Here is a 27,918-nt window from a genome sequence, read left to right on the forward strand (position 1 = left end):
AAAGAAGAAAGAAAGAAAGAAAGAAAGAAAGAAAGAAAGAAAGAAAGAAAGAAAGAAAGAAAGAAAGAAAGAAAGAAAGAAAGAAAAAAAGAAAGAAAAAAAGAAAGGAAGGAAGGAAGGAAGGAAGAAAGGAAGAAAGGAAGAAAGGAAGAAAGGAAGAAAGGAAGAAAGGAAGAAAGAAAAAGCAATTGGGGAGTTTTACTCAAGTTTCCTGTAAGGTGTGAAATATTTGTGGAATATTTCACAACAGGAATCAATGGCTTAGTGTGCTTCGCAACCGTTGGATCATTCGCGTCTTTTCTACGAGAGACAAAGTCAACAGGTTCTACCAGGGAATTGCAGGGTTTGTTTGTTTGCTTGCTTGCTTGTTTTTAGTTCTATCATATGGATTTCAGTCATGGATCCTCTCTTGACTTGCAATTAAACATGAAACTTCCCATTGGGTAGTTTCAAAACTAGCAGGAGGAATCAGCTGCTAGCTTACTGCACTGTGGAAAGCTGCACGAGATTCCTGGATTGGAATGGAAATGCTAATTTAAAAGGTCAAGCGGAGCTGCGCCTCACGTTTTTGGCGTCCGTGTCCTCCGTGCGGGCGGAGCGAACAAAGACCCGGCCAGAGAAGCCAGACGCCCAGATTCCTCTCGATGCGTTTCCCCAAAATAGTTCTGGAATCATGCCTGAAATGCCGGAGGCCATGGAACAGGTAAGAGCTAGCAATTCAAGACACGGACGGTGTCGACTCGGCGTTGCTTTAAAATCGATTCAGAATCGGCCGCTACGAGCAGAAAAGGGTGTAAAGAAAATATTGCCGGTGCCATTTATTTCCTTAAGAAACGTAAGCTTGGGACACAGAATAACCTCTCGGGGGTTTCCGACCCAGGAAATCAAGCCCAGTTTAATAAATAAAACGTGAAGCAGAACGAGAGTTTCATTCTCCACGTTAAGTGCAACTGTGGTGATGGCTCTGTGTAGTGTAAGATTTAACCCGTGGTGCAAGCCCAGGCTTTTGTCTTGCGGGGCTTGAATCTGCTCCTGGGACTTTCAGTTCCAGTTTGCACTCCTTGAGCAGAGACCCACCTCCACCCCGCCATCGGAAGTCAGACATTGCCTGTAAACAGAACCTTTTCTTATTAAGCAAGCGATGCCCAACTTTTACCCGACTTGTGTCTAACCGTATTCTTAGATATAGGCAAGCAAAAACATTTCCTCACTCTCAGAGCAAGGTTGCTCCGAGAATCACACTAATTGAGGAAATCTTTGAGTCTTCTTACCGAGTAGGTTTTATGATCCCCTCTAGGAAGCAAACTACGGACATCCTAACTAGAAACTTGAAATAGTCCCACTTTTAATAAGGATGAGGGATCTTGGATTTGCCCCTCCCTCGGATTTCTTCTAATTATTCTTATAATTTAGTGTTGGGATAGCTAGCCGTTTTAATAGCCATAAAACCTGGATTATTAAAAGAAAGAAAGAAAGAAAGAAAGAAAGAAAGAAAGAAAGAAAGAAAGAAAGAAAGAAAGAAAGAAAGAAAGAAAAAGAAAGATAGAAAGGAAGGAAGGAAGGAAGGAAGGAAGGAAGAAGAAAGAAAAAGTAGGGGGCTTCAGGCTGTCTTTGTTTTCCAAAAAATTACGTGAGGGAATAAATTCTTTAGTGGGGGGTGGGGAGGAAGAACTGTCACCTGATTCTGAGGAATACTTTTCCCAAGAGGCAGCTTAATCTTAAGTTTAAAAATAAACCAAAGGGATTCCTAAAATAAGGCCCTTGGGGAGAGAATCAGGCAGTGGTCACGTTTTGGGAGTTTTGAAATCTCTTATCGTGGGTGTCTGGATGGCAACAGACTTTTGGGTGGAAAGTGGGCGGAGAAAAAGTGCGTCCGGGATTTTTTTTTTTTTTTTCCAGTGTGAATTTCACAGGCTTGCCAGTTGCTGTACTTCGGAGCTTGTAACCTGCAGGCTACAGTTGAGAGCTGAGTCAGACCCTAGGGGCTGTTGTTTCTGATTAACTTTTGAACAACCTGCACCGGGTTGGAAGAGTGCCCGGCGTTACGCCCTTCCCTCCTCCATCATTTTAAGTCTTTGCAGCTCCTCCTGGGCTTGGCTCCAGCAGCCTCAGGTGGCGGCGGCCCCTAAGTGAAGCGACCAAAGGGCAGGCAGGACGCCTGCTAAGTCCTCTTAAAAGTAGACTGGGCATGTTATCACAGTTGAGTTTCTCATTCTGTGGGTCTGAGAAAAACAAAAAACAAAAACGAAGAAAGGAATATTCTCTCCCACACCTTTTTATTTTTAATTAGCTAAAAATAAACATTTTTGCAAACTTCACAGCATTTTTTTTTTTAGCATTCCAGAAAAACAGCCTCCCGAGATGTTAATGACTCAGAGCACAGCCTTATTTTTATCCTTTCTTCTGGCCTTAAAGGACCCACCACACCTTGCCTAGGTTGCTGGTCCACTCCTGTAACCCCCCAGACCTTGGACTGGAAAGCTAGAGGACCAGAAGTTGAAGGTCGTCTTTCTCTGAGCCCAAGGCCAGCCTGAGGTTCGGACTGCCTAAAACCAACCCAATCCAGCCCTAGCTCTGCGTTCAGGGGACCGCCCTTACCTTCTTGCCTCCTAACTTTACAGATGTTTTAGTCTACTTTATATAAATACACGTTCAGTTGATCCTTAAGCATTTCGCAGTCTGCAAACTTAGGCGAATCGATTCCTTACCCCTTCACTAAGAAGGAAAAAGTAGGAGAGATTTAAAAACAACACTCTTAAACCCAAGGAAGCCCGCATCCACCGCTTGGCAGCAGCACCTGTGTTTAAACGCTCTATCTCTTTAAGAACTGGCACATGGGCTGACAGCGTCCCTTAAGGTTCCGCCCCTTGTTGAATGCGTGGCGAGAGGCGGCCAATCAACAGGCGCGGTCAGGGCGGCGGAAGCCGGAAGCGGCAGCCGGGGTCGGCCTGGGCCTAGGGGAGGAGGGCCAAGGGCGCGGGCGCTGCGGCCCCTGGCTGTGCTGCGCTAGAGGAGGCTGCGGTCGCGACTGAGGCGGCGCAAAGACTGACTGCGGGCATGGTGGGCCGGGAGAAGGAGCTCTCCATCCACTTCGTCCCCGGCTGCTGCCAGCTGGTGGAGGTGAGGTTCGGGGCATGGAGCCCGGGGTGGCGCCTTTGAGTTTGTTTACCTCTCTCCGGGTTGGGCTACGCTTACGCCCGCTGCAGCCGGGGAAGCTCAGGGGTGGCGGCTCCTGCCGCTTGTTTCCATTTGAGTTCTGTATTCATCATCTTTGTTCTGTATTCCTGGATCTTTAAGAAGAGGGGGGAGAATGGCTTTTCGTAAATGACGGTGTTGGAGGTGTCAACTTGGTGAATTCATAGTTAGTACAGGACGCATCACTTCAGGCACTTTAGGGAGATCAGTCCTTCCAGCTGTGCGCTCCTGTGAACCGCCCATGCCCAGGGGTAGGAAGACGGGCATCACCTCGAGTTTATTCTCTAAGATTTGTGCAGGAATTCCGATACAGGTGTTTTGGGCTCCCAGGGTTTCTGAGCTGTATTTTGCATGGTGGAAGACTGCTGACAGAAATTGTATGTCTGGTAAACGTCTCCCTGCATGTTTCCAAATCTCGTCCACGGTTCCATTTCAAGCCTCTTAGCACTTACTGACTTACAGAATGTATCCAGCACAGTCGATGAGACTTAATTCCCAAACTAATGTGTCTTGCAGATATTTAAAAAAAGAAAAAAGTCTAGGACATGGCCATTTTTTTTAATGCAAACTTTTAATTGGTGTGGGGCTGGGGTCCGCCCTGGCTAGGGTTACTGGAGATAAGGGAGCCTGATTGAGATAAGTTAGCCCCGATCCTTATCTCCACAAGATTAGGCTTTAGGCAAACCTGTAGCGAATTTTCTTAATTGGCGGTTGACTTGGGAGGGCGGAGTCCCTGGGCTTGGTGTAGTTCTGAGTTGTGGAAGAAAGCAGGCTGACGCCGCCCGCAAGCAGTTTCCCCAAGGCCTGTGTGAGCTCCTGCCTCCAGGGTCTTGTCCTAACTTCCTTCAGAGGTGAACAGAGATGTGGAGACAGTAAGCTAAATATTTTCCTGCCAGACTGTTGCTTCGATGTTTTCACACAGCAATAAGAGCCCTAACTAGAACTCACTCTGTGTTGTCCAGGCTGGCTTTGGACTTGACAGATTCCCCCTGCTTCTGCCTCAGAGAGGGCTCGGATTAAAGGTTTGAGCCACCACAACCAGCTGTTGATGGGAAATGTTTATGTTTGGGAGATATACATTCAGTATTCTCTCCAAATGACTGGGCCTTAGCTCAAGTTCGAATGTGTTTGCAATTCCAGGCTGGAGACAGCATGCGACCAACTGTGCATAAGAACATGTATTCGTGTAGGTTAAATGAGTTTGCATGGTTCAGTGAAAGAAAAGTGGAGTGGTAAACTAGGCGTGCTAACTCATGTCTGTAATCTCTGCACTCAGGAAGTTTGTAGTGGTGGGTAGATGTGATTGCTTTTTAGGGTGACCTTTTTGTGGTATTGTTTTGTTTTGTTTTAAAAAACTGTCTCACTGCATATATATGGCTGGCTTCATATCCTTGGGGATCTGATTCCACCTCCAGTGGACTGGGATTAATGATGCCACCACACCCAGCAATCTTTTTCATTTAAAAAAGCAAAATGGTACAGTAGCTGTATGTGGCACCTTATATTTCAACCCCGTCACTCTAAAAGCTGAGGCAGGATGGTTTTTCTCAGGCAAGCCAAGGTTGCCTAGTGAGACCCTTGTTTCAAAAAAGCAAACCACAGCAAGAAGGTGCAGACAGCTGGGATTTGTGCACTCCTGTTGTTCTCTCAGCCCGTGCAACTGAGACTCAAGCCCGTTACCAGCTGAGAATTGGCATAGTTAATGTTAGCGAGGCAGCCTGTTACCGGTGCCTGTTAAGAACACTGCCATTGTGTACAGTGGGGAGACAGGGAGTGAGCAGCTCCCCTGAGAATTCCGTGCCTAGTAAGCATCCTGCATGTCTTGGTTCTTAACTCCCAATGGTGCTCAAGGATGGTAGAGAGGTAGAGAGTGAAAGTGTTGAAAGTGAAACTTTCTGGGTTTTTGTTGTTGTTTGTTTTTTGGGAGGAGGTTGTTGTTGATTTCAGACAGTCTGGTCTTGAATTCACTGAGATCCTCCTGCATCAGATTTTTTTTTTTTAAATTATGCATGTTTGGTAAGTGTATAGCTGTGTACCATATGTGTCTGATGCCCAGAAGCCAAAAGAAAATTGCACCCCCCCCCCCCACACACACACAGTGGACCTGGAGTTACAGGTTGTTGTGAGCTGCCTGGTGTGGAGGCTGAGAACACACTTCCAATCTGATACAAGAACAACGTTTTTGTTGTTGTTGTTGTTGTTGTTGTTGTTGTTTTGGTTTGGGTTTTTTTTTTTTTTTAAATGCTATGTGTGTGGGTGTTTGGCCTTGTTCACCACATGCATGCAGTACTCTGTGAGGTCCACAGAGGATGTTGACTTCTCAGGAACTGGAGTCATGCCTATTGTCGTCACCTGCCATGTAGGTGTTGGGACTCAAAGCAGGTTCTCCAGCCCCATCCATTTTCCTTATGGTGTTCCCAGGCCTCTTCATGGTATTTGTTGCACGTATAGTGTTCTGAATCTAAACTAGACTGAGCATGCTTTGACTCCTTTCGTTTCAACTGTGTGTGTATGTGTGTGTGTATGTATGTATGTATGCATACATACATTTACACATATGTTTTTTAAGACAAGAGTCTTGTTCAATGGACCCAGCGGAATTCCCTACTTAGACCAATCTATATTCAGGTTGCTGATATCCTCCTGTTTACTGAGGTCATTCATCACTACACCTGGTTTACAGTTAAGCCTTTGTTGTTTTCTTGCCAAAGTTCAAAGAAAACATTTTGCTGGTTCAAGTCTTCATTTTCATAAATTGCTTGGCTAAGAGCCAAGTGGTGTAACAGGTACCACATGAACTTTTAGTAATTTTTTTGAAAATGTTGAAAAATATTTTGAAATTGATTGCATTAAAATCCTTAGTAGTGAAGTTTTTTGTATGTTTGTCCCTGCCCCCCCCCCCCCAAAATCCCTGTCAGCCTCTTGATTTTCAGCTTTTGTATATGCTGGAGACAGCTGATCTTCATGTCCTCCAGTGTGTATGCTTACTAAATCATGTACCTGAAAATGTCTTTGGATATTGCCTGTGTGTGTGTGTGTGTGTGTGTGTACACTTTTTTTTCCAACTCGGAATTAGGTAACTTTAACAGGACTAGGACCTTGGGATAAAATTTAATGAAAGTTTCATCCACAGAGCTCATTCGTCAGTTACAGGTGTCTGACTCTGCTTGCTGAAACCATTAATTTTTTTTAAAAAAGGAAAAATTGGCTTTACTTGAGAATTTGGCAGGAAAGTGTTGCTTGATTTTTGGAACTTTGCCTTGGGTATACATAAATCAAATTATTCCTCAGGCAGTAATTATGAACTTTTTTCTATGAATGCAATGATGATTTTCCAATGGCAACCCAGGTTTTTTTTTTAACCACCTGTATCTATTAGTCAAAAGTATTTTGTGTAAGTAAATTTAGTGCTTACTGAGGGACATGTTTGTTAACTTTATTCCAAATAAACTCCTATGAAATGTTGACAGTTTCAATCCTGTCAAAATGTGACACATCATCTGAGCCTGATGTAAAACTGTTGACTATCATGTTGACTATCATATGATCACTTCATCCATCATAAAAGCAGAGTAACTTCCATTGTTAACATGAAATCTAAATCAAATGGGGAAGTTATTGGTGATCTTAGGTTCTTTTTCTTGATTATTGAAACATTATTATTCATTTAAAGCAGTAAACATTTAATGTGCATGAGTGTTTCATCTGTGTATGTATATGTACCACATGCAAGCCTGGTACCCACAGAAGCCAGAAGAGGGTATCAGATCCTCTGAAACAGGAGTTAAGGACAGTTGTTAGCTGTCATTTGGGTGCTGGGAATCACACCCAGGTCTTCTGGAAGAGCAACTAGTATTCTTAGCTACTAAGCGATCTCTCCTACACATATTCATATTCATCCTCTCTCTCTCTCTCTCTCTCTCTCTCTCTCTCTCTCTCTCTCTCTCTCTCTCCCTCTCTCCCTCCCTCCCTCTCCCCCTCCCCTTCTCTCCCTCTCTCCCTCTCTCTCTCTCTCACACAAACACACACACACACACACACACACACACACACACACACACACACACACGCGCGTATATGGCCAGAAGAGGGCAATCAGATCTGCAGTTATAGGTAATTGTAAGCCACCCAATGTCTGTCTTCTGCAAAAGCAATGTGCTCAAACAAATCACTCTAGTCAAGGAGACTGACTAGCAGTGGGGACTGGAAGGATGACTGTGGTTAAGAGTTCTTTGTTGATTAGCAGCAGACCCAGACTCAGCTCCCAGCACCCACCTGTTGGCTCACTACAACTCCAGTTCCAGGAGTTTATACCCTCTTCTGATCTCCCCAGGCAATGTAGGTAGTACACATACACATGCATATAGGCAAAATACTCAGACACATCAAAACACAAACTCATTAAGTCATGCAGTTGTTGATGCAGTTTGATTGATTAATCAAGCTTTAAGACTGACTTTTAGGTATGTGGTATTAATTTTAAAAAGATACTTAACATTTCAGGTATTTGCTACACAGTAATGTCTTTAAGAGAATTGTGGCTTTATCCCTTTTATACTTCTAGGAGGAAGTGAACATCCCTAGCCGGCGGGTTCTCATTACTGGCGCCACTGGGCTTCTTGGCAGAGCAGTTTACAAAGAGTTTCAGCAGAGCAACTGGCACGCCGTTGGCTGTGGCTTTCGACGAGCAAGACCAAAATTTGAACAAGTGAACCTGTTGGATTCTGAAGCAGTTCATCACCTCATTCATGATTTTCAGGTACGGGTTTATATATTTGAAGTTGTATGTGATGTGTTCTCTTAGGAGTTGTCTGGCTTATACCAAAAGTGTGCACTTGAAAGTTGTGACCTGTTGAGCCCCCACAATGCAGAGTGTTCTCCTTCTACATGACTTGGAGTGAGTGGTGCTTGGTGTTGGCCAGAGGTCCCTGAGTGTGCTGGGCTTCTGTCCTGAGCTGTATCCTCCTCCAGTCCGCACAGCCCTGTCAGGAGGCGAGGCTTGTGTTTACCTGAGCATGCTAGGCGGTGTTCTGCCCTGAGCTGTATCCTGCTCCTGTCCTGCAAGGCCATGTCAGGAGGCGTGGCTTGTGTCAGTGTGTTGCTTCCCTCGTGATGCTTGTCGTGAAGTGTCAGGGTGCTATCTGGGGAGTGGAGGGAAAAATGGAAAGATTCCTGCTTTAATGCTAAGAAGGTATGGTCAAGGGAACTTCAGTAGAAACCTGTTTGCCTTAATCCGAGAAAAGTTAGAGGAAAATGAAGACTTTGTTCTCCTTCCCATCAGATTTCATCTATGGTTCTAAAAGAATGATTCTGGAAACATGAGTATTAGAAACACAGGGGAAAGTGATTGCAGGCTGCATGCCTGGAGTATAATGTATTAAGTCTGTGATGGGCCTAGGATATTGTATTTGAAACATCCCAAATTCTGCACATTCAAGTTTGAAAATAATTCTTAGCAATCCTTGAGCAATTTTTTTGAGAAAATTGGGTGTGTGGGCTGGCTCGTGCTCGCTCTCTCTCTCTCTCTCTCTCTCTCTCTCTCTCCCTCTCTCCCTCCCTCCCTCCCTCCCTCCCTCCCTCCCTCTCCCTTTCTCCCTCCCTCCCTCTTCCTCCCCCTCCCTCCCTCTTCTTCCCGCTCCCCCTCTCCCTCTCCCTCTTTCTCTCCCTCTCCATCTCCATCTCCCTCCCTTCCCCAGTTATTTATTTTCTGTGTATGGGTGTTTTGCCTGCATGTATGTCTGTATAATACATGCATATAGTGCCTGTGGAGGTCAGAAAAGGGTGACTGATCTGATCTATTTATTCTTGTTCTATATGCATTGGTGTTTTGTCTGCACGTATGTCTCTGTGAGGGTGTTAGATCCCCTTCAACTACAGAGTTCTGAGCTGCCTTGTGGGTGTTGGGAACTGAACCTGGATCCTCTGGACAGCCTGCTTTTAACCACTGAGCTCCCTCTCCAGCCTCTGAAACTCGAGCTATAATGGTTGTTAGTCATGTGTTCCAGCCTCCAGCACACAGACATTTAAAACACCAATCTTAGCTTTTGCTCTGTTCATCTTGCATTTTTTACAAAACAAACCTTTTCTTTAGAAGATCTCCTGCATCCCTGTTTTGATGGATCGGGCTCTTTAAATGTATCTCTTTCTCTCAAATGTGAAGACCTTGTTCTTCGACCTTACTGTTGTGTTGCGGTTAGTTGTCAATTTTACAGGAGCTAGAGTCGTCTGCAAAGAGAATAGCAGTTGGGAAATGTCTCTAACAAGCTGGTCCATGAAGCATTTTGTGATTGATTAATATGGTGATTAATATGACTGGGTGAGCTGGGTTGCTTATGGAAGCAGGCTGAGCATGCTATGGGGAGCAAGCCCGTGGGCAGAGCTCATCCGCTGCCTTGCTACCAGTCCCTGCGCTGACGCTCTTCAGTGATCTGGGAAGCCATTTCTTCCTGAAGTTGCTTCTGATCCACAGTAATAGAAAAATAGCTCAGACACGGGGGCTTACTGCTTTTATAGTGAAATGAACATGTGCTTTCCATAAATAGCTGTTTCGTCTTAAATGAGTGGTCAAAAAAGTGTGAATTTATAAATTTAACTTGCAGCTGATACTAATACTACTTGTCCTTTGTCATGAGTTTAGTAAATGTTAGGGTTGGGGCGTAGCATGGGGCAGAGCACTTCGCTGTCTGGTGAGGCCTGGGATGTGATGATTAAAAAAGTCACAGTTGTCGTGTCCATGGTGACTATTTCCCACCACATTAGGATAGAGGCTTATTTTGATTACAGGGAGTTATTAATAGTTTTTTCTGCATTTTGTCTGAGGATTACTAAGTTGCTTTTACTTTGGCTAGGAATGTAGCTCAGGGGTTTACAAACCTGACTGACAGACAGGTCGTGTGCAAAGTTCTGGGATCTCTAGCACTGCCTAAAAAAACATATACAACAATATAAATTGTTCTTTCCTTTGCAGGCAGAGAGAGAGAGAGAGAGAGAGAGAGAGAGAGAGAGAGTGAGTGTGTGTGGTGTATGTGTGTTTAAAGAAAAAAAGAAGTATGACAAATGGTAGTAGCACACATCTTTAATCTCAGCACTTTAGAGGCAGAGACAGGTGACTATCTGAGTTCCAGAACAGCTACTAGGGCTGAACAGAATCCCTATATTGAAAAACTTAAACAGACAAACAAAAAAGTAAGTGAAATAAAAGGAAAACAAACCAATTTATTCTTAATTGAAGGCACGTTGACCCAAGGAGCCTTTTCTTCCCCTGCAGTTACTCTAAGGAAGCTATGGTTCTCTGTTCTCTCTGTTTTGGGTTAAAACTCAGTGTTTCTTTCAGCCTCACGTCATAGTGCATTGTGCTGCAGAGAGAAGACCAGATGTTGTTGAGAGTCAGCCAGATGCTGCTTCCCAGCTGAATGTGGGTGCCTCTGGGAATTTAGCAAAGGAGGCAGGTAATGCTGATTATCACTCAATTGTGTTTTCAAGCCATACTTATTTTATGTCCATGCATTCATATGATGTAATATGTCTGTGCACCATATGCATGCCTGGTATCCTTGAGGCCCAGAAGGGCTTCAGATCCCCTGGAACTGGAGTTGCAGGGGTTCTGCACATCCATGTGGGTTCTAGGAACCAAACCCAGGTCCTCTTGTGGAGCAGCCAGTGCTTTTTTTTTTTTTAATGTTAATCTATTTATTTTATGTATGTGAGTACACTGTTGCTCTCTTCAGACACAGCGGAAGAGGGCATTGGGTCCCATTACAGATGGTAGTGAGCCACCATGTGGTTGCAGGACTCAGGACCTCTGGATGAGCAGTCAGTGCACTTGACCACTAAGCCATCTCTCCAGCCCTGCAGCCAGTGCTTATAGGTGCCGAACCATCTCCCCAGCCTCCTTCAGTGGGTTTTTCTTTTCAAGTTGAAAGTTCTGCAGCCATGTTACATCTCAGAGAAAACAAAGCAAAACATGAGACACACAAAACATTCTATAAATTCCACACAAAAGTAATGCAATGTATTTATCTTCTCTTTCCTTAGCTGCAATTGGAGCATTTCTCATCTATATTAGCTCAGATTATGTGTTTGATGGCACAAATCCCCCTTACACAGAAGAAGATATACCAAGTCCCCTGAATCTGTATGGAAAGACAAAATTAGATGGAGAAAAGGCGGTTCTGGAGAATAATTTAGGTAAGATCCAATGTCCTTGGCTCTGATAGTTTTTAAGACTGTTATTCGTGAGGAGATATGTTCTTAATTTATTAAAAATATACAGAATTGGTGTGTATGTTGGGAGGTTGCGTTTTACATTCCTGAACCCCAGCACTCAGAAGCTGAGGCAGGAGAGGCTTTTGTGTTTTAGGATACCCTGGGCTATGTAGTGAGTCCCTGTTCTCTCTCCTAATTAAAGAAAGAAGAGAGAAAACAGTGACTATGGGTTACTAGGAATTAGACCATGTGGGCAGGTGAGAGGTCAGTAGATAAAGGCGAGTAGTGTCACAAGCTGACGACATGAGTGGATTCCCAAGATCCACGTGGTGGAAGGCAAGAACCAGCTCCCTGCAAGATGTCCTCTGATCTTCACACAAATATACACACATACACACACACACATATAAACAAATGGAATATTATTTTTGAGGTATTCTATACTTTTTCTTTTTTCCCCGTTTGTTTATGCTTATGCATGTATATATAAAAATAACTTATTTAAAAATAATAAATTTAAAACTGGGAGCATGAAATCTCTCCCAAGTGATGATTCCTCAAGAAGACAAGCACAAAATGAAGGTTCTGAGAGCAGGCTGGGTCGTACTTGGGCTGCTGGGAAGGGGTGGGGCGCAGCCGCCAGGGTGCACATGTTTCTCACGATCCAGGGCCACATCTTTACTGGGCGCCAAGGAGTCAGAACCCTGTTCGAACTGACATCCATTGTGGAGGGCACCCTCAAGCTGCCGCCGGAAGAGCAGCAGCTGTACAGGACGACCAGCTCCTTGATGACGGAAAAACTCTATAGAGGAGTGTGGCTTCACTAGTAAGACACACAGCCACAGGCCCCAGCCACAGTGGCCTGGCCTTCAGAGCAGATGACAGCTTTGAAGCTGCGCATACAGCCCTTCTCCAGCCCTCCAGAGCTTCCAGAAGAGATGAAGCCACAGGATTGTGGAGGCAGTGCCAATGAACAAGCTGTGCAGTGAGGGCCCCGGGCCCACCCACTAGAGACCGGGTCCCCCAATAAAAAATGATTTGGCTGTTAAAAAAAAAGGTTCTTAAGATAGGTGAAAGGTGTTTTTTGTTGTTTTGTTTGGTGGGAGTTTTGAGTTTTTTAAAGTGTTTCTGTTTTGATCTGTACTCTGACTTGCTTCTCATAAGTGGTACGGTTCTGCCATGGCTTCTTCCTGTCTGTGGAAGTATCATTCTCAACTTAATTTTTATCAGTGGCAGCATCATGCTCAACATCCTGACCCATGTGGAAATTGATGCCTTATATCATAGACTACCCTTGACCACCTACCACCAGTTTGTGATGCCCTTGTTATGGGCATTTTAATTTGTCAGGGTCTTGGATTTTGTAATGTTCCGACTCAGTGGTAGTACTTGCTGGGCGTGCATAGGGCCCAGAGTTAAATTTGCAGTATGGCCAGACAAAGTACATTATAAAAGAACCAGCAGCCCTGTAGAAGTCTCCTTAGCACCAGCCTCTCCTCTTGCTTTGCTTTATAACAATGCGCCGAATAAATCATTTATAAAGGACTGGAATTTACTTCTTCCAGTTGTGGAGGCTGTGAAATGCATCATCCAACAGCCAGCCGGTGTGGTAAAGGCCTCGTCTCTGCTTGGCCTCAAAGAACCTAACCAGATGGCTCGCCTCCCATTAAGCTCTTTCATAGTGGTGTCTTCATGACCTAAACATTTCTCCAGTGCACCTCCTCACACCAACACCCGCTCCCCCACACACCACCACGCGCCCCTGCCATGCCCAGACACTGTTGGACTAGGAATTAAATTTCAGTATATAATTTCTGGTATAACATTCAAACCATAACAAGACCTTTGTTTATTTGCTCAGTAATAATAAAAAGAAACACATGTCTACTTAAAGTGCTAATAATCCAAAGACTATCAAACGCCTCACCTGGGACGAGTATAAAATCTTACTCTGAATAATTCTTCATCCAAGGTTATAAGAATATGTGCACTCAATCCTACCCCCAGATTGATCAGTTTTTGTTTGATGCTTTTTTTTAAAGACTTATTTATTATTATATGTGTAAGTACACTGTAGCTGTCTTCAGACACCAGAAGAGAACGTCAAATCCAGATGGTTGTGAGCCACCATGTGGTTGCTGGGATTTGAACTCATGACCTTCAGAAGAGCAAGTCAGTGCTCTTAACCACTGATCCATCTCCCCAGCCCCTGTTTGATGCTTTTTTGTATGTGTAAACTTGGCCACATTCAGTGGTGAATCAGTCCCCAAACACTTGGTTGTGTATCTTCTAGGGACAACAGCAATGTTTCCATAATGAACAGTGTGCTTACACAGTCAGGAGGAAACAGCTTACACTGACGTATTCCTCTTATCAAATATGTAGCCTGTAAAGATGGTTTCCCACTTGGTCCTAAATTGCTCTTCAATGCTATTGTCTTCATTTGACCATCAGTCGTGAATATTCACTTTATTTGGTTGTCCAAACAGGCTCTATTTATGATGGCCATAATAACATATTGGATAAAATTCTGTATATGACAGTAGGGACTTAAAATATTCATGATTTCTCCTTAAGTTCATTCAGCATGAGCTACTACTTACCATCCTGGTATATTTTTATTAAAAGGCAATGTTTCTATTTTTCAACTGTTTACATCCACACAATTTCTCTTTCCACTGAAACTTGGAAATGTATGAACCAACCATAAAAAAACTCTTCCTGTATTGTCCCTAGGGGCTGCTGTGTTGAGAATTCCTGTTCTGTATGGGGAAGTTGAAAAGCTTGAAGAAAGTGCTGTGACTGTTATGTTCGACAAGGTGCAGTTCAGCAACAAGTCAGCAAACATGGACCATTGGCAGCAGAGGTTCCCCACACATGTGAAAGACGTAGCCAGTGTGTGCCGGCAGCTGGCGGAGAAGAGGATGCTGGTGAGTCCGGAGGGTGGGGCCTGACTTCTGCTTAGGGAGAGGCCTGTTTCCCTGCCAGGCTTGAACTGTGTATGTGGATTTGGGATATTTTTAATACTTTATTTATTTTTGTTTTATGTGCATTGGTGCTTTGCCTGAATGTGTGTCCATGTGAGGGTGTCAGATCCCCTGGAATTGGAGTTACAGACAGCTGTGAGCTGTCATGTGGATTCTGGGAATTGAACTCTGGAAGAGCAGCCAGTGTTCTAATTGCTGAGCCATCTCTCCAGCTCCCCAACATGCTTTATAAAAGTGGAAAATCAAACAAAAGCAAGTTATACAGAGTAGAGGCTATATTCATGAGGTTTAAATGCAGGAAATAAATTCAAACACAAAGGTCCTGTCTCTGTCTTCCTTATGCTAGGATTAAAGACATAGCGGATTAACTGCACACCGCTCAGGTTCTTGTTTTTGTTTGTTTGTTTTATTATGCATGTCTTTGTCTTCATGAATTTATGTATACCACATGTGTGCAAGTGTCCAAGGAAGCCAGAGGACATTGGATCCCTGGGAACTGAACCCAAGTCATCTTCAAGGACCAGTAATCACTTAGCCATCTTCCAACCCAGAGTGGGAATGAATTTTAAGCATTTGGGGAAATTGGCACTAAATACAGTATCAGTAAAAAGATTGGAAACAGTTTAATTTAGAGTACTAATAATGCTGATTACAGCATGACTACAGTTTTTGCTGTATGAAAATTATGCCAGTATATGTAGTGGATAAATTGGCCCTCTCTTAAAATAGATGGAAGGCAAGTGCCAGCACGAGACATTGCCCTTTGACCACCACATACATGCTAGAGCATGCATACCTGAGTGTGCGTGCACGTGTACACACACACACACACATTTCTACTATATAAGGAGCTTTTTGAAATCTGTTAACCTCAGCACTAAAAATTATTGTCATAGCATTATTAATAGTACTTAACTAATTAGTTCATCTCTTCTGGCTTTTTTTTTTTTTTTTTTTTTTTTTTTTGGTTTCTCTGTGTAGCCCTGGCTGTCCTGGAGCTCACTTTGTAGACCAGGCTGGCCTCGAACTCAGAAATCCGCCTGCCTCTGCCTCCCAAGTGCTGGGATTGCTGGAATTAAAGGTGTGCGCCACCACCGCCCGGTTTCTGGTTTCTTGAGACAGGGTTTTTTATTGCCCAGGGTAATCTCCCATTCAAGACTGTTGTTCTGCCTCAGCTTCCCCAAATGCTAGGGTTACTGATGTGTGTTATTGTGCTTATTGGGTTCATTTCAAAATGATTTTCTAGCTGGGCTTGGTGGTGCAAATTTATGTCAGCATTTGAGGCAGAGGAAAGATGACCTTATGGATCTAGGCCTGCTGTCTCTGTATACTGAGTTCAGGCCAGCCAAGGTCACATAGCAAAACTGCCTAAAACAAAAATCATGGGACTGGGAATGTGGTTCAGATGGTAGAGTGCTTGCTTAGTAGCATGCACAAAGACTTGTGTTGAGTCTTAGCACCCCATAAGTCCCGTGTGGTGGTGCACATCTGTGATCCCTGAGCCAGAGAAGCTGGGGGTGAGTGAGCCTCAGCTACAAGTTCACTTGGAGGATAGCCTTGGCTGTGTGAGATCCTGTGTTAAATTTTAATTCTACCTTAGAATAATTTAAAACGATCACTAAAATTAGTCACTGTCTAAAATTGAAGCCATTTGTATTTTTTCAAAAAGTTTTTATTTCTGTAAATTGCTTTTACTGTCAGAATATTTATGAACATTGATTTTAAGTATTTCAAAGAGAATATTTCAAAAAAGTAGGTTTATATTCTTAGGCCTTTCAAATCACCTTTCTCTGTCAAACCTTACTATTTGGAAACAGAAATTTGAAACTGTTGATTTTTTTTTTTTCCCTTGTAATTGCTGTTAGGATCCATCCATCAAGGGGACCTTTCACTGGTCTGGCAATGAGCAGATGACCAAGTATGAAATGGCGTGTGCGATTGCAGATGCCTTCAACCTCCCCAGCAGTCACCTAAGACCTGTAAGTCTTGGCACCGCCTCCTGACTTCTTAGAGCTGTTGTGCTTGTTGCTAATACTTTCCTCTTTTGGATAGCTAATCAAAATGAACTCGGCTTGCATCTTGACAGTATCTGGTGGTAAATTATCCCTAGAAGTCTGAATGTACTGATGGAGTCTATAGAGAAGCATGGGTGGGCTGGTGAGCTGACTGGGAGGTGGAGTAGGTTACCCCTGCTCTTTGGAGTCTGACGACTGAACCCATCCACGTGGTGGAGGGTGCCACTCACTGGCTGTCTTCTGATACTGAGTGCTGTCTGCAGATGCTCTCCTGCAGGCGCGCTGTGTGCTGTGTGCTGTCTTGATGGCCACATGCATTTATTTATTTTGTAGCTCTGGTGATACCAGGTTTCTGGCACTAAAAGAAAACTGAACTAAAGATGCTACTTCCCTTACTAATGCTCTGTTTTGTTTTTCTTTAAAGATCACTGACAGCCCTGTCATAGGAGCACAACGCCCCAAAAATGCTCAGCTCGATTGCTCCAAATTGGAGACCTTGGGCATTGGCCAGAGGACACCATTTCGAATTGGAATCAAAGAATCCCTATGGCCTTTCCTCATTGACAAGAGATGGAGACAGACCGTCTTTCATTAGTTTATGTGTTGTGTATTTTTTTAAATGAAAAGTATAGTATGTGGCACTTTTTCAAGAATAAAGGAAATAGTTTTGTATGAGTACTCCTTAATTGTGACACATGATCCTTCAGGTTAATGATGCTGTTGCACTAGGGGAACGTTGGACCGACTGAGGGCAGTCATGATTTTCTGTTGATTGTTCTGTTCTGGCTTACCTTGCTATACAAGTAATATAAATTATGATCCGTAATGTCTGAGGGCGGGATGAAACAGACTGTTAGACTTTGGATGAAATGCACTGTTCATTCCTACAGCTTCCTTTCTTGTTGTTTTGTTGTTGGCTCTTGTGTATTGATAGCTTCAGTGTGTGTAGAATCATATGAAAATCATCGGCGTTCATTATTTGCTTTGCTTGAGCCCAGATCAATTGCTTGGAGAAAAGAAAACTTTATTTTTGCAACTGTAAGTATGGTTTTTAAACGCTTGATTCTTTAATGTGTTATGTATATCAGAGCCTGTATAGCCTGATGCCTCCTTCATAGCACCGTGTGGCAGACACTTGAGAGAGTGCACGTGTGTGTATTTTTTTAATATAAATACATATATATGTCTCTTTCCTTCTATCCCACTAAGTGATGTTTCATACATGTGGTTATAATAATGAGCCTTGTAAGTCTTTTGACCACTTCTGAATAATAATAAATACTTGCTGGCATGTAACACTTTGACTTCTTTTGTATTTGCTTTCTTTTTAATGTAAGGACTGCTGGATATGGTAGTGCGTGTCTTCAGTCCCATCAGAAGCAGGTAGACTTCTACCTTTGTGTCCAGCCTGGTTTAAATATCAAGTATCAGGCCAGCCAGGGCTACATAGTGAGACCTTGTTTTTCAAGAAAATAAGTAAGTGTGAGGACTAACTGGTTTAGTTTGTAAATTACATACTTGTAATATCAGCTTTCGGTGTGGTATACATGGGCACTGATGAACTTAACATTTGATCTAGAAGTATCTTTTTGTTCCAATTGATTAGAAACAACTCCATGATCATGTCACATTTTCCAAGTAGGAAGTGCTATCAGGAGGATGGAACAGTGTCTTATGTGTCTTGTCTGGACTGTCAGATGACTTTAGCCTCAACATTGTCTTAACTATTTTAAAAGTTTACCTAGAGTTTGGGAATTAGAGTAGATCCTACTTGGACTGTTTGGTTACAGCAGCAGTCCCAGATCGCAATGTGTTTTGGAATTAACTCTGTAATTTCTGATACCATGGACTGTGTACTGTTATAGAATATAAAAAATAAGGCCTGCTAGCTGGGCATGATGGTACATTTCCTGTATTGGAGGTACAGCCTTGGTAGGTTGAGGCAGGATTACTGTGAGTTTAAGGCCAGCCTCCATTACATAGCAAAAGCTAAAAAGCTAAATTGAGAATTTGGGAATTTTCTTCAAATTGCTCTGTTGTCAAGTTTCTAAAATTGTGTGTGTGTGTGTTTTGCCTGCAATGACCTGGAAACGTGGCCACATCCAGGCAGATATGGTGCTGGGTATGAGCTGAGAGTTATTCATCTTGATCTGAAGTACACTGCATGATGCCTACTGCCAGATAAGGGCATCTGGTCCTCTGGAACCTAGACTTAAAGACTTGTCAGGGCACTCTATGGGTGCTGGGAGTAGAACTTGGGTCCTTTGCAAGAGCTTTTCAATGCTGAGCTGTCTCTCCCTAATTGTTGCATTTCACACAGTGTGAAATGTAAGTTTGTGTGAACTGCCATTTCTTTTGGAGTGAATCCCCATTGTGTATCTAGGACTTTGTATATTGAGAATATGCTAATATGATGTGCATGTCTAAATTTGGGTTTTCATTGTTGCAAAGACACCTGTGACCAAGGCAACTCTTATAAGGACAATATTTAATTGGGGCTGGCTTACAAGTTCAGAGGTGGTTCCAGTTCATTAGCATGGCAGGAAACATGGCTGAATCCAGGCAGACATGGTGCTGGATATGGAGCTGAGAGTTCTACATCTTCATCTGAAGGCAACCAGAGGAGACTGCCTTCCAGGCAGAGTTGGGTCTCAATGCCCATCCCCATGGTGACACACTTCCTCCAACAAGGCCACATCTCCTAATAGTGCCACTCTCTGGGTCAAGCATATTCAAACCACCACAGTGCACGAGTGTACACTCTTGTCCTTTAACCAAAGGCACAACACACATTTTCTGCTAGTTTTGACTTAATAAGAGTTTTGCATCAGTTATGCTGAATGTTGTCTATTTTTAAGTTTCTGAGTTTGCCGTGCTGGCTTCAAACTTAAGATCCTCTGTCTCAGCTTTCCCAGTGCTTGGATTTACAACTATATCATAGCAGTTGAGAAAGTATTGCCCCAGTGTCACAAGAACCTCCTACTTCTAGAAATCCATCACAGAATGATGTCGCCCTCTGGACAGAGGCTTGAAGCATCTGGATATTTGGGAAGGTGTCCTTTTGGAGCTCCAGTTCCACAGGTTTTGATGCCCTGTTCTGGACATAACCGTGCACATAAACCACACATATATGCACTTAATTCCCCTGATTTTCTGCCATGAGCATATTTACATAGTTCTGGAAATACATTTAAGTAGATTTTAAAGAGGAATTACTTTGTATGTTTTGTCAAATGACTCTGAAAGCTTGTTTCTGTGTTTTAACCTCATAAAATGTCAATAGGATTTAAGGAAATATCACCTATTTTCACAAGTCCTGGGGAACATATGGTTTTCCCTGGAAACTGAACCATTAAAGGTTATGTATTTACTTCAAATGGATTGTATCAAAATATGGCCATGAAGTTGCTTCATTCCTCCAAACAGCTGTTTTCTGCTATCCCCTACTTGACTCTATTTTATAGCATACATAACATACATACATACATGTCACTGAGCAATTTCAATTTCCGCTCAGTGTGTTATAGATCGCTAAGGCTGCCAGTTTTAAAACGTGAGTTTGACAAAAGGGTTTCAGAATGTTTCCATTTGAAATGCTAAAGCTTTATGATAAGCACTTTGTGATGAGGAGGGCTGGGGATAATTGTTCAGTATCTCCCTGGTGCTTTGTGTATGTCTTCTCTGTTGCTGTGGAGACTCAAGGCGACTCTTAAAAGAGAACATTTAATTGAGAGCTTCTTCTACACTTTGAGGAGGTGAGTCTATGACCCTCGTGGCAGGAAGCTTTGTGGCAGGCAGGTATGGTACTGGGGCAGTAGCCAATCCTCAGGTATGAGACCGGGAGAACTTATTGGAATGGTGTGGACTTCTGAACCTTCCAAGCCCACCTCCAGTCACCTCCTACAACAAAACCACACCTAGTCCTTCTGGAACAGTTCTGCCAATTGGGAACCAGACCTTCACACATGTGCCGTGAAGGCCACTCTCATTCAAACCACAGCAATATGCTTTAATAAAAGAGGGACTTCTATTTCCCCTCTACTCAAGTCTTCAACCCTCCCGTATTATTAAGGGATACATGCTTGACTCCCAATCCACTAACATAACTGTTATGCAAAACACCCATATGAAAACACCCAGAATAATGCTTGACCAAATATCTGGATGTCCCTTGGCCCAGCCAAGTTGTCAGACAAAATGTAATTAAGAATCATAGTGCCGCTGGGCAGTGGTGGCACACACCTTTAATCCCAGCTCTTGGGAGGCAGAGTCAGGAGGATTTCTGAGTTCAAGGCCAGCCTGGTCTACAGAGTGAGTTCCAGGACTGCCAGGGCTACACAAAGAAGCCCTGTCTTGAAAAACCAAAAAAAAAAAAAAAAAAAAAAAAAAAAAGAATCATAGTGCCAACATCCCTAGATGTTCTTGATACCCTTGATACCCTATTTTTTTCCAACCTTAAAAAAAATGTGGGGAAAAAATATCTAATATAACCCTTACCATTTTAAGGTGAACATTCTGGTACAGTTAAGTATATTCACACATTTATTTCTAGAACTTGAACCTTTGTACGCATGATAGCTCTCTCCATCACTCCTGTCCATATCCCTAGCCATTCTTCAGTCTCTTGAGTTCGACTCATACATAAGGAAAATCATACAGTGTTTGAATTTGACTGGTTTGTTTTAGTTAGCATCATAATATCCCCAAAGGGTCATCCTCATAACATACACCAGACTTTCTTTCCAAATGCTAAGTCTTGCCCTGGTCTCTGTGGTATATTACCACATTTTATTAACCTGTTGATGGACATTTGGGTTGCTGCTCCCTCTTGGCTATTGTGAATAATGTTGTAGCAAACCTACATTTCAGATGTCCCCCTGAGACCTTGCTTTCAATTCATTTATGTAAATACTCAGAAGTTGAGTTGCTGGATCGACTGTGTGGTAATTCTAATTTTAGTTTTGGGAGGACTATCGGTTTGGTTTTTATAGTAGCTGCACATTTTATATTCTCACTGGGAGAACACAAAGTCCCAATTTCTCCACTTCCTTAACATTATTTTGCTACTTTCCACTCCTTGATAGTGGACAACCTGGTGCATACGAGATGATGTTCTGACGTTTTGTCAGTATATTTAGCATCTACATAAATATTTATAACCCACGTGTTTCAAGCTACCTACTTTTTAGTTTATTTTAAAGATGGAATTTTTTAATTATATGTTTGTGTGCTGGTGTGTGCATCCAGAAGAGGCTCTTGGATTCCCTACAGCTGAAGTAACAGGCTGTTGAGTCACCAGAAGTAGGCTCTGAGAACTGAACTTTGCAAGAGCAATACACTCACTCCCTTAACCGTTAATCCTTGTCTCAGCCCATTTTATGTGAAAAAAGGAAATACAAAGGAAAGGACATAGTTGCTCCGAAATATGATGGAGGAGAAAGTTTATTATAGATATTTTTTTAAGATTTACTTATTTCATGTGTGTGGGTACACTGTAGCTGTTTTCTGATTCCCTTAAGAGGGCATCAGATCCCATTACAGACGGTTGTGAGCCTTCTGCTCACACCTTCCTCATCTTTCTATTGCTGTGTGGCAGCTCCCAGCAGATTAACTGAATTCTCTTAACTCTAACTTTCCTGAGAATTTTTGGAGTTGCTTGGGTTCAGTGGGTGTGGAAGGCAATGCTGGAAGAACGACAGACTTTTTAGAATTCATAGGGTGTGGCCCACCATTTATTATAACCACTTGGGTTAGCCTGGGGGTAGCACTACCCCAAGGACCACGTGTCCTGAGGGGTTCTCCTCTGCTTACTGCCCTCGCATCCTTCTTAATGTAGGAATTATAAGAAAACTTTAAGGGGGCTTCCAGGCCCTCACTGGACAGAATCGCTGGTACTCACAACAATAACGCTTGGTCTCTGTCAGGCATTGCTACTGGAGCAGATTAATGACTCAGTTTCCATCCTCGGAAAGAACTTAGGGATAGGTTGTCAGCAATCACCACCACCCTTAGAAAAACATTTGGCAAAATAAAATTGTTAGTGAAGCTAGGCTGAAATGTTTTCTCTTCATAGCTCTGATTAAGAAAATCTTAGGAAACGATTTGAAGTTCAAAAAGGCCTGTTTGTATTGTTATGGTTAGGGAACAAGAACAACAGCAGTACTGGATGACCTGACTCACTGAGGCTGGACTGGTGAGGGTTGATTTCTTATACCCATTTTTGCCCACAGCTTCCTGATATGATTTCTTAAGAATTGCTGATGAGTAGATATGCATTCTGAGGATTTAAGATAGATACTGATTTTTATATCAAAGTTTAGATAAGTTACCTTTAAAGGTAAATAATAAAATTATTACTTTTTCTTTGTAACCACAAATTGCTGCCTGCCAGTAAGAGAAACTGGCTGAGAAAACTACCTTGCCTGGTTACACTTTGTTGCTCTATAACAAGTTGCTTAGTTACAGTGTACATGGGCTTTTGGAGACTCGTTTGTTTTCTACATATACTACATAACTACATAATGTTCTTTCTTGTAAAGTTATTGAGGAGCATACTGTTTTCACAGTCATTCACTAGAGGAAAACTAAGAGGTAATCACATTGTAATTTTATACTGCTTGAAAGATTTTGCTGGGCTACATAATGGAAAAAAGAATAGAGGGTGGGGGGGCAGAATGTTGTTCCTTCTTCCATTCATCAACTATTTATATGTATGTGTGTGTTTGTGTGTGTGTGTGTGTGTGTGTAAGGTTTGTGTGTGTGTGTAAGGTTTGTGTGTGTGTGTGTGTGTGTGTGTGTGTGTGTGCGTGTAAGATTTATGTGTGTGGGTAGTTAGAACACTGTTCTTCCATCCATCAACTATGTGTATGTATGTGTGTGTGTGTGTGTGTAAGGTTTATGTGTGTGGGTGGTTAGAACACTGTTCTTCCATCCATCAACTATGTGTATGTATGTGTATGTGTGTGTGTGTGTGTGTGTATAAGGTTTATGTGTGTGGGTAGTTAGAACATTGTTCTTCCATCCATCAACTATGTGTATGCATGTGCTTGTCTGGGTTTGTATTGGAACTAACTCCATCCACCCATTGTATATGTGTGAAATGCTTGGACTCTGCTTGCTAGAGCTTTGCTTACCCATTCTATAGGTGAATATGTATAGGTCTGTCTGTAATCTTACTTTTTTTCCAAAACCTATTTTAAATGATGGTTCTTAAATGCATTAAACTCCTTTTAGCCCACACCCACCAGAGGTAATGGAAAAGAACGGATATGGGGTAAGTGGAGCTCTTTAGAAAGGTTCTTTGGAGCAACTCTGTGTTGTCTGGAAATCGGCATTTCAGTTCACGAGTTAACAGTTGCAGTTCGATCCATTCGCAAACACTTCATGGATAGAGTCAGGATAGCAAACACAAATCAGCAGCAGTGGCACCATCCAGCAGAGATAATCATGCCTCAGCCTCAGCTCCAGTCAGCAGAAGGGATGTGGAGGAACTCCAGGAGAAGTTCTTGGTGTGGCTCTCTCAGTAAATCGGAAGATCAGAGAAGACACGAGACCCACAAACATTGCACAGCTAGCTCTAGACCCACAAGCCTACCTTAGCTTCCATTCCTGCCCACTGAGTTCTATTTATCCTCCAAACAACATATGTCCTCCACCTGTCTTATCTCAGCGTGTTTGTCTATCTCAGCTGACATCACTCTGCCAATCAGGCCAAGTCTGCTCAAGCAACAAAAAATGTCATTGCATAACATCAGTTTTTTGGTGCAACTCCCTCTATGTATTCCTGACAAATGGAGGTCAACTAGGAAGTGTAAGGCGAACCACTACATGTGTGTCATGAATCCTTCATCACATGTTCTTTCACACGCTTGCTTTAGCAGAACATTCTCTCTCCTGTGTCTGCTTCAGCAAACATCCCTTTACATGTTTTCCCCAGCAAGACACCATCCAACAGACTTTCCAGAGAACCCTTAAGTTTCCACTTCATCTGTCTGTAGGTCTGTCTATCTCTCTATATGTATGTATGCATATTGTTGTGTGTATGAAATTATTGAACTCTGCCTTTTGTTTCATCCACTGTGTGTGTGTGTGTGTGTGTGTGTATGTAAATTTTCTCTCTTTCCTTCTCTTTCTCACCAGCCCCAAAGGGTTAAATGGGTTCATAGTTTTTTTTCCCCTGGCCACAGGGAGTGCCAGCCCCAGTAAATTAAGCTTTGTTCCCTCAGAAAAAGTCTGTGGAGTAACTTCTCTAACTGCTAGCTCCCACAGGCAGCAGCTCCTGTAGTTATCTGGATCCCACCCTGTCAGTGGCTCTAAAAACTGACCCCCCCCATGGCTGCTTGCCTCAGTTTACTCACTACATGGATGCCAAAGTTAGTAATGGGCAAGTGGGAAAGAACACAAATGAACCTTGGGAACACTGGACATTCTTCAAGACAGTATTTTGTGAAAGGACCACGTGGCCAGGAAGGATATTTTAAGAGGGACTGGATTGGACTGAGTTGCTCAAAATTGGATAGTTTTAAGGTAGTCATTGCCACCTCTACATTCTAAGTGTTCGTCAGGAGTAAAATCAGGCCACTTGGTTATTCTATATATCACTGCATGAAAATTGGAGTAGGAGGACTGGAGATATGGCTCAGCAGTTAAGAGCACTGATTGCTCTTCCAGAGATCCTGAATTCAATTCCCAAAAACCATAGGGTGGCTCATAACCATCTGTAATGGGCACCCAATGCCATCTTCTGATGTGTCTGAAGACAGTGACAGTGCACCCACATACATGAAATAAATAAATCTTTTAAAAAAAGAAAGAAAGGAAAGAAAAATGGAGTGGGAGCAATAACAAACTGGCCTAACCTCTTTTGATATACTTAGGATTAAAAACTAGCCAGGATTGGAGAGATGGCTCAGTGGTTAAGAATACTTGATGCTCTTGCAGAACACCCATAATTCAAGTTACAGGGGATCCAGTTCCCAATTGTAACCTCCACATGTGTGAGGTACACAAATGATGCACCAACATTTATTTGAGCAAAGATTATACAAAAATAAAATAATTAAGTAGACATTGCGTCATATCCAGGTAGCACAAAGAGGTAGCTGATCACCCAGGAGTGGGGAGAGGCCTGAGAACACAGGTAGAACCACCTCTGCTACTCAGAGGAACCAGTCCAAAACCCTGAGGACACAAGAGCCCAGGAGCAGTCTGGGACAACAGTCTTCTGATTTCTGTCCATACCCAGAGCTGATCCTGGGCCACAGAGCTACATACACAAATACCATCACAAGAGAGCTGGTCTCCCAGGAGTGTCTACATACCTGTGTGCATGGGTAAGACTACCACCTCTCTTCAAATTCCTGGCCCAAGAGGGACCTGCCAAGATCCATCAGGACACAGGAACAAAGGATCAGCTGGGGACAGGATCCTTCTGGTTTCTGTCTGCACACCTGAGCTGACCCTGTATCACAGCTTTCCATACCTAAATTCCTCCCAAAGAGAACTAGTCTCCCAGGACTACAGATACACAGACTTACAGGGCAGATAAGCCACAGTCAGAGACAGCAAGACCAGCTAACACCAGAGATGACCAGATGGCAAAAGGCAAGCGCAAGAATATTACCAACAGAAACCAAGGCACCATTCAAACCCAGTTCTCCCACAACAGCAAGTCCTAGATACCCCAACACACTGGAAAAGCAATATCTGGATTGCAAATCACATCTAGTGATGTTGATAGAGGACTTCAAAGAGGACATAAATAACTCCCTTAAAGAAATAACAGGAGAACATGGGTCAACAGGTAGAATCTCTTAAAGAGAAAACACAAAAATCCCTTAAAGTATTAAAGGAAAACACAAACAAGTGAAGGAACTGAGCAAGCCCATCCAGGATCTAACAATGGAAGTAGAAACAATAAAGAAATCACAAAGGGGACAACTCTGCAGATCAAAAACCTTGGAAAGAAATCGAGAGTCATAGATACAAGCATCAACAACAGAACACAAGAGATAGAAGAAAGAATCTCAGGTGCTAAAGACAACAGAAAACACTGACTCAAAAGTCAAAGAAAATGCAAAATATAAAACCCAAAACCCAGGAAATCCAGGATACAATAAGACTAAACCTAAGGATTATAGGAATAGAAGAGAGTGAAGATTTCCAACTTTAAGGACCAGTAAATATCTTCAACAAAATTATGGAAGAAAACTTCCCTAACCTAAAGAAATAGATGCCCATGAACATACAAGAAGCCTACAGAACTCCAAACAGATTGGACCAGAAAAAAAATTCCTCCTGTCATATAATAATCAAAACACCAAATGCACTAAACAAAGAAAGAATATTAAAAGCAGTAAGGGGAAAAGGTCAAGTAACATATAAAGGCAGACCTATCAGAATTACACCAGACTGCTCACTGGAGACCATGAAAGCTAGAAGATCCTGGGCAGATCTCATACAGACCCTAAGAGAACACAAATGCCAGCCCAGACTACTGTACCCAAGAAAACTCTCAATCACCATAGAAAGAGAAACGAATATATTCCATAATAAAACCAAATTTACACAATATCTTTCCACAAATCCAGCCCTATAAAGGATAATAGATGGAAAATGCCAACACAAGGAGGGAAACTACACGCTAGAAAAAGCAAGAAAGTAATCTTCTTTCAACAAACCCAAAAGATGATTACCACACAAACAGAAAAATGACATCAAAAATGACAGGAAGCAACAATCACTATTCCTTAATATCTCTTAACATCAATGGACTCAATTCCCCAATAAAAAGACATAGACTAACAGACTGGATATGCAAAGAGGACACAGCATTTTGTTGCATACAGGAAATGCATCTCAGTGTCAAAAAAAAAAAAAACAACAACAAAAAAAACACTACCTCAGAGTAAAAAGCTGTAAAATAATTTTCCAAGCAAATGATCCCAGGAAGCAAGCTGGAGTAGCCATTCTAATATCGGATAAAATTGAAGACATGGAAGGACACTTCATACTCAACAAAGAAAAAAATCTACCAAGAATAACTCTCAATTCTGAACATCTATGCTCTAAATGCAAGGGCACCCATATTCATAAAACAAACTTTACTAAAGCTCAAAGCACACATTGCATCTTATACAATAATTGTGGTTTACTTCAACACCCCACTCTCATCAATGGACAAATAATGGAAACAGAAACTAAATAAAGACACAGTGAAACAAACTGAAGTTATGAACCAAATGGTTTTAACATATATCTACAGAACATTTCATCCTAAATCAAAAGAATATACCTTCTTCTTAGCACCTCATGGTACCTTCTCCAACATTGACCATATAATTGGTCACAAAACAAACCTCAATAAATATAAGAAGATTGAACTAATCCCATGTCTCCTATCAGATCACTATGGAGTAAGAGTGGTCTTTAATAGCAACAAAAGAACAGAAAGCCCACATACACATGGAAGCTGAACAATACTCGACCCAATGATACCTTGGTCAAGGAAGAAATAA

At 42.5% G+C, this 27,918-nt stretch overlaps 1 protein-coding gene across 2 annotated transcripts; it reads left to right on the top strand.

The window, feature by feature from the left end:
* The first annotated feature begins 272 nt into the window (after window positions 1-272).
* On the top strand, window positions 273-17,698 carry Mat2b (methionine adenosyltransferase 2B). Of its 2 annotated transcripts, none has more exons than XM_052196780.1 (7): window positions 273-703; window positions 7,760-7,954; window positions 10,529-10,643; window positions 11,230-11,382; window positions 14,137-14,330; window positions 16,253-16,366; window positions 16,827-17,698. In XM_052196780.1, the coding sequence occupies exons 1-7, from the start codon at window positions 674-676 to the stop codon at window positions 16,995-16,997; spliced, it is 972 nt and encodes a 323-aa protein (XP_052052740.1). In that variant the 5' UTR covers window positions 273-673; the 3' UTR covers window positions 16,998-17,698. The 2 variants fall into 2 exon arrangements, with proteins under 2 accessions (XP_052052740.1, XP_052052739.1); XM_052196779.1 differs by lacking the exon at window positions 273-703 and adding an exon at window positions 2,926-3,120.
* Window positions 17,699-27,918: the final 10,220 nt, after the last annotated feature.

This window comes from Apodemus sylvaticus, chromosome 10, assembly GCF_947179515.1.
Source record: "Apodemus sylvaticus chromosome 10, mApoSyl1.1, whole genome shotgun sequence".
Classification (NCBI taxonomy): Eukaryota; Metazoa; Chordata; class Mammalia; order Rodentia; family Muridae; genus Apodemus; species Apodemus sylvaticus.

Bases quoted from the DNA above. Each gene is read 5' to 3' on its own strand.
- Mat2b (XM_052196779.1), top strand. From the start codon at position 3,058: ATGGTGGGCCGGGAGAAGGAGCTCTCCATCCACTTCGTCCCCGGCTGC. The intron at 7,955-10,528 runs GTACGGGTTTAT...TGTTTCTTTCAG, and splicing joins ACCTCATTCATGATTTTCAG to CCTCACGTCATAGTGCATTG. The intron at 11,383-14,136 runs GTAAGATCCAAT...TATTGTCCCTAG, and splicing joins GGTTCTGGAGAATAATTTAG to GGGCTGCTGTGTTGAGAATT.